Source organism: Acanthochromis polyacanthus, chromosome 5 (assembly GCF_021347895.1).
Source record: "Acanthochromis polyacanthus isolate Apoly-LR-REF ecotype Palm Island chromosome 5, KAUST_Apoly_ChrSc, whole genome shotgun sequence".
NCBI classification, from domain to species: domain Eukaryota; kingdom Metazoa; phylum Chordata; class Actinopteri; family Pomacentridae; genus Acanthochromis; species Acanthochromis polyacanthus.
Genome location: NC_067117.1, coordinates 28,129,209 through 28,141,463, shown reverse-complemented (window position 1 = coordinate 28,141,463; position 12,255 = coordinate 28,129,209). Strand labels below are relative to the sequence as shown.

General features: G+C 39.2%; 2 protein-coding genes across 2 annotated transcripts; both read left to right on the top strand.

The window, feature by feature from the left end:
- The first annotated feature begins 873 nt into the window (after positions 1-873).
- fam217bb (family with sequence similarity 217 member Bb) lies at positions 874-5,721 on the top strand. The gene is made up of 4 exons (XM_022200891.2): positions 874-1,172; positions 1,427-1,514; positions 3,785-3,852; positions 3,930-5,721. Exons 1-4 carry the CDS (start codon positions 1,057-1,059, stop codon positions 5,248-5,250), a joined length of 1,593 nt encoding a protein of 530 aa, XP_022056583.2. The 5' UTR covers positions 874-1,056; the 3' UTR covers positions 5,251-5,721.
- A 643-nt stretch (positions 5,722-6,364) lies between these two features.
- Positions 6,365-12,015, top strand: pdrg1 (p53 and DNA-damage regulated 1). The gene is made up of 5 exons (XM_022200894.2): positions 6,365-6,521; positions 7,701-7,776; positions 8,390-8,464; positions 8,576-8,656; positions 11,068-12,015. The coding sequence occupies exons 1-5, from the start codon at positions 6,438-6,440 to the stop codon at positions 11,148-11,150; spliced, it is 399 nt and encodes a 132-aa protein (XP_022056586.1). The 5' UTR covers positions 6,365-6,437; the 3' UTR covers positions 11,151-12,015.
- Positions 12,016-12,255: the final 240 nt, after the last annotated feature.

Below are 12,255 nucleotides of genomic sequence, written 5' to 3'. Positions count from 1 at the left end.
CCTCGGTAGAGGGCAGAACCACGCCCTCTGCTGGCGAAAACCCTGTCCTCCCTATACAACTGATGCAATATGTATCAATTTAGATCATCATATGTATCTCCCTCCCTACTTGATCTGCTGACCTGTAACTCCACAACTGAGCAGGGGACCTTAGACTGATCTTCAGTGCCAAGTTTGATTATCCTGACTTCAGCGGTTGCAGAGATATCGGACCGGACATAGCCACATACATGCATATGTACATACATACATACATACCCAGCCAGATGCTGCACTGAATGCAACAACCCCGCCGACGTACCCGTCGGGCGTGGTTAATAACAGAGCCAGTGATGCGCATTTTCTCATAATCTGTCCAAGGTTGATCTTGTTCTTTTGGGTTGTTCACATGAAAAGTGACACAATTAGGTGAGCAAGTGAAATGACTATGCTCCTTAAACCTTCAAACAGATGGACAATTAAGGTGTAAAGTGAATGTAAATGTTGGATTCTTGGCTGTAGAAAGGCTGACAGATGTGCGGGTGTGGGATAATTTTCACAATTTGCCTTACTTTACACTGCTTTAAAGGGCACTGTTTTTTCATATGTTCATTCAATATGAGACAGAAATGGAAACCCTGAATACTGAATTGGAAACCCTAGAGATGATTATAGGTGAAAATCTCAGAACAGCAGGGACCATTATGCCACATTCAGCCACTTAAATCCCCCTTTTTCACCATTCTGATGCTCAATTTAAACTTCAGCAGGTCGTCTTGACCACTTCTATGTGTCTAAATTCATTGAGTTGCTACCATGTGATTGGCTGATTAGATATTTGGTTGACATCCAGTTGAACAGGTCAGTACGTGCTCCTATAAACCACCCTATGAGGTGAACAGGTGCTACTGCGCTCTGCTGGACGTCTTCTGAATTGTTCATCACGCAAACAATCCGTGAGCACAGATGAAGAGAGTGCATCTGGTGGATTTGGGGTCTCCACTCATGATGATCACAGCTCCGTGTATCCTGTGAACAGCCCACTCGCCCATTTCATTGGTGCTGCTTTCGGCTGGGATGGGCACCATTCTGCAGGAGAGGGTGGCACCGCGGTGCGTGGAGAGGGTCTCCAGCAGGGAGAGGGAGTGGAAGAAGAAGGCTGCGTGGAGCAACAACAGGCCCAATGTGGCCAGGTAGCCTCCCCATCACGGTGTTATTCTGAGGCGGTAACAAACGGGGCAGACAGACGGTGTTTCTCGGTGTTTTCAACTGCTGTCGCCTCGACGGGGAGACTCCGGTTGAGGCTGTGAGATGTGAAAACATTACAAAGAGCTCCGCCATGTTCGCCCCGCTGAGCACCGCTTATGTTTTTGTTCCCATATTACATCTGTGCATTTTTACGCGCTGCTGCCTGCATTAACTGCTTTTTTCTGCATTTTTCCTCAAGCAACAAGATGGGAAGGCGGCAGTCACAAAGGAGAACCCCGCAGCCGCAATACCCGCTGCCCAGCCAGGAAAATAATAATAATGAGAAAGTAAGTGTTTATTAACTGGCATTTCTGTCGGACAGAAAAATAGTAATTGCAAATTAGTTTCAAAAAATAAAATAAATAGGTCTAAATAACATGCAGTTTTTCAAATGTGATGATTTGTTGCTTTTCTCAATTTGATATACCTAACCAAAAATATATGAATTTTTAAAAAAAAGATACGATAATTTATTTATCATTCTTACAGTCGGGAAAATTGCATGGCTACAGCAGCAAAGGGGATAGTGCAAACATTTAAGAAATACCAGTACAAAAATAAACGTAAACCAAAAATATATATATAGTTCAGGTTGTAAAGTTCCTTTGGATATGGAAATCAAAATATTTTACATATCAGTGATGTTGTACAGATTCGTTCATGAGTAGAAATTCTGATGGAGAAGTATTAATATTGCACAGATGCGTCCTTAAGTAGGAAAATACTCATTTTGCACAGATTCTTGTATGTGTAAAGATATTTATGTTGATATTGAGTTCAAAATATTCATAATTCACAGATTTAAATGTGTTAATATGGTACCAAAACGTGCAGTAGCTCTTTAATATCACTGCAAACTGAATAGTTTTTACTTTGAAATATTTTTCTTTCTTTTTTTAAGCTTACTTCCCAGATATTCCTTCTTCTTATTTGTTTGTATCTCTGGTCGTCATCACTTCACTCTTTCTGCTTGTAAGAGATCAGTGAAGTATTTCTATTCTATATTCTATTTTTAGTTTTCATCAGACAAAACAAATCCATCCTCACTATTTTCAGACCTCTACAAATGCAGAGAGCTGTGAAAACAGTTTGAAGTAAGATATTTTTCAGGACAATGGAGATAGGTTTATCGGCATGAGTACATAACTAACTTCAGATGCCATCTAACAGACTTTTTTTTTAAAAATCTGTAGGGTGATTTGCATGTGAACTCTGTGGTGGTCTTTAGAGATGAATCCACTGCAACTTGGAAAAAACACTACAATAACCAGAAGAAAACAAATCCTCATCAATTCTATAAGTAATAAGAAAAATGATGCAAATACCAAAAACACAACCAAGCACACACAAAAAAATAAACAAACTGCATTTGGTTTGGATGCATTTTTGGTTGTGATTTCTATATTTCCAAAATTCTTTCTTATCTAAGACCTGCAGTTGTGAGGCCAAAATTTTGAAGATTCTTTTTATTGGTTTGTGTTTTGTCCATTTCCATAAAACAATATGTCAAACTCATTCAATTCTGAATTTGTCATTGTGTTGATTTACAAAAATATTTAACCAGAAACCATTTATCTGTCAATACTTGAATAATAGTAAGTCACTCTTTTTTCATAAATATTCCTTTCGTTTCAATATCTTCCATGCTTTACATTTATATTGGATATTACTTTATGTAATAATGCCATTTTCTCATAATTATTTTTAAAAGAATGTTCGTTCAGTATCTAATTTCTAACTTAATTCATAGCAGTAACAGTAACTACAGAAACAGTGAAGTAGAAAGGAAAAGCATTAGGTGTTTGAAGACTCTTTGCCAAAGTGAAGCCATAATTTTTGTGCCATTTCAGGAGTATAAATTGCTGACAGTGTTTTTGTAGTAAATCTAAAAGATGATTCAAAGATATTTTTTTAAGCAGAAGCGCTCAGGGAGAAACATGATAACATGTAGGAACATCAAAAGGCTTTTTTAAACACAAGAAAGAAGAAAAAGTTGGTTAATTAGCTTTAGCTGAAACTAACTCAGCCAGCTCTAACTATCCAGTGTGCAGTCACTGCTTCTTCTTCTTTCTTTTTTTTTTTTTTTACAAATAGCACACATTTCTATGGCATCTCAGTGTTTATACAGGAAGATGAAATGTCCATCCATCCACTCTCTGTACACTGCTTTATCCTCACTATGGTTGTGGGGGGTGCTGGAGCCTATCCCAGCTGACTCGGGTGAAGGCAGGGGACACCCTGGACAGGTCACCAGTCTGTCACAGGGCTACATATACAGACAAACAATCACACATGCACAGGGAGAACATGCAAACTCCATGCAGAAAGATCCCAGGCCCACCCTGGGATTTGAACCAGGGATCTTCTTGCTGCAAGGCGAAAGTTGCTTACCACTACTCCACTGTGCAGCCCAAGGTGAAATGTCATTAAGTCATATTATTTACTAGTGAAAACAAGCAGTAGCTTTAGTATTAGTTTGAAATGTGTTCACAGCCTGAATATCTGTTAGTGAGGAAGAAAATGTGTCATTTAATGTTGTATCTGTTTGACATCGCAGAGGCTGCAGCCAAGAAGAAAGCACAAATCAAACACCTCCTCGACCAAACGCAATACTCCTCAAAACAGGTGACGTCACTGAACAGATTTGCTGTTATTCTGTGCTGCATTTGTCCTAATTTAATGACATTTACTTTTCCTTGCAGTGCTCAGGGAACCTCAGAGTCCAAGTCTCATCCAGTGTCTCCTGCGGACGACCGGATGGAGTCAAAGGTGCAGCTTCCTGCTCGGCGCCGCAGCCACAGAGAACAAAAACACACAGGATTCAGAGGCAGCAGACAGACTGCAGCCTCTTCCTGCCAGCGTCTGTACAATTCCAGCTCCGATCTGTTGGAGAGACGCTCACCAGAGATGGAGGTTGGAGGTGTGAGGGGCCATGGAGGTGAGGACAGCGACACCGACCTGTCTGAGTCAGAAAGACTCCCGGTGTCGCCCTGCAGCCGGGTTCCTCCACAGCTTGATCTCAGGCCAGAGATCATCGAGGCCGAACTCTGCTCATCTCGCAGCCACAGAGCCAGAAGACGGAGCTCTGATGGGTTTGACTTCCCAGACTTCCTCCCTCCACCTTTTAATTCGTGGAGCCTCGGTCAGCTGGCTGTTTTCTATAACATGGAGGGCCGAGGGGCTCCCCGGCCGAGGCCTGTGGGTCCTTTGGAAAGGTACCTGGAGAGGCTGCTGCAGCTGGAGTGGCGTCAGATCCAGACTCTCCAGGAGGAGAGAGGGAAGCTGGCGGTGTCAGAAGTTATCTCCACCTGTCGGAGGTCACCGGCTGCTGCCTCGTCACGCCTCAGCTCTCCAAAGTGCATCCTCCAGTGTCAGCGTGCCTTCCCCCTCACCTTCCTCTCCTCGATGGCCAATCACTCCGCCCTGCTATCCAGCTGCGCCTGCACTCTCTGCCGGATCCGCCTCTCCGCCTGCATCACGCCGTGCAGCCGCTCAGCCCACGCCTGTCAGACCAGACTGAGCCCGATGCTGGAGCGAACCAGGTTACCGGTGTCGCTGCCCAAGAGGAGCTACAGCGAGAGTCGGGTTCAGTCTTCGGAGAGAAGCTCCAGAGCTCAGAGGTTCAGCAGCCCTGTGAGGACTAACAGCCATCTGAGGAGGATGCAAGCTTCAGGAAACATCCGCAACCCCGTCCAAGGTGCTACCAGCAGGGCTCACTCCACCGCCAGGGACTCTGGTGAGGTTAAGGGGGACGCGTTGGACTACTGGATGGGTGGGTTCAGGAGGAGGAGTGGCTCAGAGCAGAGGAGAAGTGGAGAAGAAAGACACCGCAGCGGATCAGAGAAAAGACGGAGTGGCTCTGAGAGCAGAAAAGCTGGATCTGAGCGGAGAAGGGCAGCTGAGTTTAAAGGGCAGGAAATAAAACCAGACACTGTCACAGCAATAATGGACAATTTACCTGGGTCCAAATACTCTCCTATACGGAGGCCAAGCAAGATGAAACAGGTTGAATTTGTTACATAACATCAAATTTAGAAACTGTATATGTAATCTGAAGGCCAGAGCTACAGTCACCACTTTTAAAATCTGAACATGAATGTATATTTTCAGTAATTCTTTCTTTCTGGTACGGGTTGACAACAAGTATAGCAAGATTGTTGATGTATTAATATTATATAAAACATTTTTTGCCTAATTTATTCGATGTTTACTACAATGCTGTGATTGCACTCACATAAGCTCCGGATGTTTACAGGATCGGTCATAAGTGAAAGAGCCTGTGGATAATTATGTATGAAGACTTTTATTTGTTTTTTTTCATTTAAATGAACCCAGTAAGCCTTTGTCAGCACAGTACACTATGTATATATTTGTATGAAAGATTTTCCACCACTGCAGGTTTACTGGTGATGTAAACGCAGTAGCTCACACTACTGAGTCTGTAAAAAAAATCATCAAAACTGCTATTAAAGGATACCAAACTGTTGTAACTAACAGGTGTAATTCTTCAGATTAATCTCGTAAGGCTGTTTGTTTGTTTGTTTTTCACTTTTAACAAGTGAAACTCAAGGATAGGAATTATTCACTGCCAGGATCATGACAACAACTACTATTGGAGTTACTCTGCAGCAGAACATGACAGGAAGCTCACTTCAGTCTAGTTCATTGAAGTTAGAGATAGAAATCCCTGAAAGGAAAAAACTGCTGCATCCTGTAAGCCAACTCAACTATGGGACAAGAACTACAAGAATGAATCTTCACAAGAAAAAATCCAAAAATAACAAACAAAATGAATGTCCTTGCCAATTAAGTGCATGAGTCTAGTTACACTTTAAATGTTGTACTTGAATGTTGCTGTTCTCTTGCAGTCTCTGTGCTACTTTACAGAGACTGAGACTGAGGAGATTTGGTGATAAAGGTGATACAGAAACTATATACAGAGTCAAGTTAATCGGGAAATTGTGATAATTTGCAATGTGATGATAAAAAAAACGGCGAAATCAATGATTAATGTGAAACATCTGTGACTGCGTTTCTCCACGTCTGGGCTCAGGGCACAGTTTGTATGCAGTTCTACTAATGACCTATAGATGGCAGTGTAGTCTACCACAAATACCTTACCAGAAGAAGAACCCGAAGAAGACGGGAGTTTCGCAGTACTGCCCAGTCGTTGTTTCACACCGGACGTATTTTTGTGATACACAGGCGGCATGGACGCTGAATCCCAGCGTGTGTTGGAATATTTGACAGAAGTTGAGGAGGCAGCAGAGGATGTTCTCACCACTAAACAGCAGGTAACTACCTACTGACTGTAACAATAAGCGGTTAGTAGCATGTTTAGCTAGCTGCTAACTGAGCTATATTAACGGCTAATGTTATCAGCTACGCTAACTAGCAAAGGTGTAGTTCTCGTTTCTAACAGTCAACTTGTTATAGCTTAAATATATTTTCAATTTATTATATTTCTGTCTTAATTGAATACTGAATTGGAAATAATATTTGTTTAGTAACAAGCAGAGCACGAATACCTGGGAAGATATATGTAGCTAACTGCTAACCGAACTGTATCCAATGGCGAAAGTTAGCAGCTAAGCTAATTAGTGAAGTTATAGTGCTTTGCTGGCAGTCAGGTTATTATAGTTGAACTATATTTTCAGTTTATAGTCCTCCTGGTGACATAAACAAGCCTAACACAGGAAATGTTTTGTTACCACGACGTTAAGTTGGTTAAGAAAACATCTGTGTCACCAAGAAAGCTAGTAATATGATGAACTTGTTACGTTTTCCATAAACATTAGCTTATTTTGAGGCTTGGTGCTAGTCTGTGTTCTACTAGTGATAATGTACGTAATTTCCAAAAAAGTTTTCTATAGTCAGGACTTTCAAATTTTTAAATATTAGCCACACTTTGTCTTACATGTTCAGCAATGTGCAATATTCAGTTACACTACTGTTTTCGTTGTTCCTGATTCACTAAACAAGTTATTTTTAAAACAAAGTTTTCATAGATACAATTGCATATATGATTTTTCTAATTTTTAATGTTATATAGATATTTGCACAAAATATTTGTCTGATTTTGTAAATGCATGATTCCGTTGTACATTGTGCAATAGCAATAAGTCATTCTCTTCTACTCTAGCAAGTTTTCTCTTAATATTTAAAGGTACCATCTTGTGTGTAAATGCATCTGAGCTGATGCAGTACACACCCCCTTCAGGAAGAAGACTCTCTCTGTGTCTGTGATTATTTTACAAGCAGCAGGAGTTTATCCACCCATGGTTTTTTCCTGACCTGTATTTGCTGCTTAGCTATTATTAAACAACTGACTTTTAACTGAGGATTGGTTGTAGTTTTAGGAAATACGGAAACATGTGTTTGCTTTTTAACCTTCATAATGAGTTAGTCATTTATTTTTTTAGCATTCCCTATATAGTATTGTCAGGAACTAAGGTTCTTTGGTAATTTTTTAGATTGTGGACCTGGACACAAAAAGGAACAGGAACAGGGAGGCACTGAATGCACTGAAACATGAAATGTCAGATTCAGGTAAGTGACCCCTCACTGCAAAGCATTGCTTTAGACACTCACTGCCTAGTTTCAAAAACAACAACTGCAAAATATCACTGTGGAAATGTACTTCAGTATCCTGATATGAGTTCGATGTATAGTTGGAATATTGGTTGTATTTGTCACTGTAATTATAATGACATGAAAGCAAACTCAAGATCTACCATTTTGGTTTTGCTTTTTATTGGTTTCATAGGTTTTATTTATTTATTACTCTTCTAGAATTTATTTTATTGATTGAGTTCTCTGTTTATTCACTTATTTTCATATTTTAGTCTACTCAATGTACTTTTTATTACTTTGTTTTTAGTATTTTCTTATTGTGTTTTTGTGAATTTTGACTTCTGTTTTGCCCTTCTATTTGTCTGCATGGTATTAATATATATTATGTTTCATTTATTTATTTTATATTTTTATTTTAAATGTTTAATTTATAACATGATGATGGGGTGGGGGGGTTGTTTGTATTGTTTTATTGCATTGTTGCATTTTTATTACTTTCATCTGTAAAGCTTTTTGTGTTACATTTCATTTGTATGCAAAGTAGTATATAGATAATGTCTGATTGATTTAACACTGCTGACATTTACAGAGAAAGTGAAGGTTTGCTTTGGGAACATGTTCATCAAATTTCCCAAATCTAAGACAAAAGAGATGATTCAGAAAGGTAAACGATATTGAACAATTTATATATACCAAATCAATTTTAGCTCTGAATAAGAATATAATTGTTAAACAAATCAATTTAAACGCTTGTGATCTTTGTTCTCGTCTGTAGATCAAGAGCAGTTGGACAAGGAGATAAACGACCTTCGCAAAGGCCTGAAAGCAAAAGTCAATCGTCTCAATGAGATGCAAGGTACAAAGAAAGATTTTTTTGTTTCTTGTGACACTATTTTGCAGGGTCATAGTTGCTGCTGAGGGCTCAGCACCACCTGAAATGATTTTGATTGATTTAAAAAAAAAAATACAGATATGCTTGAGCATTTTTCCTCCCATAGCAGAACAATTATGAGGTTCAGACAGACAAGCCCTCAATGCTGGGAGGATACAGCCATGAACAAAAGTTTCCATACACTAGTAAAGACCATATGAAGATTTTGTCATATTTCCAGAAAACCTTTGGTATATCTATGACAGAACAGAAATACAGGATTGTTTTTTGTGACAAAGACTCATGGGTCTCAGCGATTCCGTCATAGAAAATTCTGAGGTAAAAGAGTCATTAGAAAGTCATGACTGACATGATTTATATGGTCTGTAAAAGTATGTTGAAACTTTTATTCAAGAATGTAGGTCTGGCAATGCAAACCTACATCTGCTGGCTCAATGCTGCATACACAATGTTCACAAAATCTAATTTGTTTTGGCTGATGTCTCATATTATGAGCTGGGTGCTGGTCAGAATGTGAGAAGGCTACTGTTAATACCGCTCACTCTGTCAAGACACAATGCGTTTTTGTGTAGCAGTTTATGTTGAAATCCACTCATTTGGCATATTTTTTTGTATAAAATGTGCTCTCGAGAATCATGGAATTTCAGTGTTTTCGTGCCAACAGCAAATCTGGTATTTTTTACACCCTAATTTAGTACCTAAAACAAAGTTCCACAAAATTGTTTTTACTACAAATTTCTTGCAGTCTTGGTAAAAAAAAAAGCCCCACATGCTAATATTCCTAAATTTGGCTTCATGAAAACCTCAGGGTCATACCATCATAAACAGATTAGAATGTTCAACAGTGTCCCGGAGGTTTTTAATTTTTTTTTTTTCATTTTAAATGTAATTTTCTCCCTTTTAAGAGTTCCTGGATACACATTTTTTTAACATACTTTTTTAAAAGTGACAGTTGTTTACATACAGGTTCCATATGTGCACAGCAAAAGGAGAGAAACGCTGAAAATTAGAATTTGGTTTCAATATAGTGATGTAATGTTAGTTGTGAGGCTGCACAGTTAATGGAATATCAATCCTCATCACAATTTTGGTTTCCATCGATTAAATTGAGGTGATTAATTCCGCTGTTGACATTTAAAATACTCAGCTTCAAGAAAACTGTGCTCACAGAAAAGATAAAATCATTTCATTCTAACCCGAGTAACTCTGACATCAGAACACCTCATTAAAGTCTTTTCAACCTAATTGTTGGTCGTACACATATCTGAGCTGCTTCACTGCACTGACTGAGTGAAGACTAGAAGTTTCTCTGTGCACAGCTGCCCAGCTATCATCTACTCTCACCTACATGTGACGGATTATTAGGGAAACGCTGATAAATAGTGGCGTCTATCTATAAGCTAATTAAATTCTCTACTAATAGTTATTGTAGTTATGTGGTAAAAACCCTTCTTTTTCCCACAGATGAACAAAATGTTTTAAAAATTACATAGAAGTCACTGTTCTGTGTTGAAAGTACTTCAGCAAAAGGCCTTTTTTGTTTGACATTTTTGTGATTGTCCTATTTGCCCAACATTGTTGAATTTGCTACATTAGAATAATTGGATGTTTGGAAGTTTAGTGATCATTTTATCATTTTAAACATTTAGGTTTTTGTTCTTTATCCACCTCTTTACCTCAGTGGTAATTTGAAATGTTTAAATTGACCTTTAGTATGTATGTTAGACTTCCATTGACACTGGTGGTGCAGACTTCACTTTTGTAAGGTTTGGAAAATGCTCCTAACTGTAGTGTTTAATTAGCAAAAGTATTTTAATAAATGACATGTATCTTTAGAGTCCCTGATGAAGTGCTTTGGATTCACTCTGGACTTCATGTTTCTGTCATTTGGACCTTTTTTTTTTTGGTCTATTGAACTTTTACCACTCCTGTCTGGATTCATGAAAACTCGGTGGAAAAATATTTGCATCACATCTGCAAATACGTATGCAGTCCGTATAGAAGGAATGGCTGGTCTCCAGTAATGTATGCATGTATGGGAAGCGAGAGGTTTCTAATGGTGCATTGTCCAACTGAATGTCTCCCAGCGGTTTGGTTGTTGGAAGCCGTCATGGAAACTGACTCCAGCCTGCATTCAGCCATAAAGCTGTAGAATTTACAGGGAACGGTTATGTGTAATACGTAATCATCTGGTAAAGCAGTTGAAAAGGTGAAATGTTGTTTTTGGGAAAATACCTCAGTTACAATAACATCAGATATGAATTTTGAGGCAGTTAAGTTTGCTCGTGTCTGTTTAGTGCTTCATGATAACCAAATATCATGCATGAAGTTTTGATAAATGTGACCATGATGTTTGTCTTTCTGTTCGTTTGCAGGAAAACCAGAGCTGAGAGGCTACACTCTTTCCCCACTGTCCACTGATGAAGTCAAAGCTATTAACAGCCTTTTAAAGAGGTGACATGGCATCTGCAGAATACTGCGGAGGACATGAAGGGCAAACGGCACAAGTTGCTAAAGAGCCTCACCTGCAGCGCTCAGATTTGCAGACGTCCTGACCTCTGGATGATGTGAGGACATCGTGAATTAGCATCATAACACTGAACAGTAGCTGTGTGGCCGACATCTGCAAGTTGTTCACTGAATACCGCTCAAACAAGAGCTCGGCTTTATTATCTACAATCGTTTTAAAAGTTAAGTTTTCAGTTTTTGAGGCCTTTTTTTCAAACAGTAGTCAGGTTTTGCTTACTGTAGTTCTAAAACAGCCCTTCATAAGTGATGGGGGACAAAATCCACAGCCGTCCTTCTTTCAATAGATTGCTTCAGCTGTCTGAATTTGACAGAGCAATTTGATTTTATGTGAGTATTAATATTTTTACTACTTAATTCCCTTGTTTAGTTTCTGTCTTTCCCCTGTAGTCCACCTTGGAGACAAAAAGACAGAATTTTACACATTGACTTTATAAGATAAACACTTCAACTGTCCCCCTGAGACAGCTTCTGAATACATTACTGCACTGGAGGGAAGGCTGCATGTTTAATCCTCTATGATGTACGCTGAACGTACCATGGAAAAGCATATTTTATCAACAAATACATCCTGGAGGGATGATTGTAGCGAGCGAAACCTGTTTCTGAAGACATATGGTAATGTAACTATTGTTTTTGGCAGGCTTGAAAAACTGTAGACCTGTCTCTAAGATATGTGTATGGTTTCCAGATGGGGTGAATCAAGCAAATACAGTCATGATATTAAAACATCAAGCATACATACATATGTACAACACTGCCATTTTTTTCTAATAAAGCCACTGATATTAAAAGGACCGTGTATCAGACATGAAAAACCCTCTAATGGTGGACAAGAGAGTGCTATGTTGGTTTGCATATTGCCCACTTTAATGGAAACACTATTCTGCTATCTTGATGCTTTCAAGCAGCATCCAAGCAGAAATGGTGCTATCCGGCATCTGTGGAAACTGTCTGAGCTCAGACGCTTTGATGTTGCATTCAAACCTTTTTGGACCATAAATGATGCTGTTGACGTTGTGCCCTGCAGCTCTAGG

Coding starts and splice junctions, on each gene's coding strand:
- fam217bb (XM_022200891.2), top strand. CDS start 1,057: ATGGGCACCATTCTGCAGGAGAGGGTGGCACCGCGGTGCGTGGAGAGG. Junction 1,173..1,426: donor AACAGGCCCAATGTGGCCAG/GTAGCCTCCCCA, acceptor TTTTTCCTCAAG/CAACAAGATGGGAAGGCGGC. Junction 1,515..3,784: donor AAAATAATAATAATGAGAAA/GTAAGTGTTTAT, acceptor TTGACATCGCAG/AGGCTGCAGCCAAGAAGAAA.
- pdrg1 (XM_022200894.2), top strand. CDS start 6,438: ATGGACGCTGAATCCCAGCGTGTGTTGGAATATTTGACAGAAGTTGAG. Junction 6,522..7,700: donor TTCTCACCACTAAACAGCAG/GTAACTACCTAC, acceptor GTAATTTTTTAG/ATTGTGGACCTGGACACAAA. Junction 8,657..11,067: donor TCGTCTCAATGAGATGCAAG/GTACAAAGAAAG, acceptor GTTCGTTTGCAG/GAAAACCAGAGCTGAGAGGC.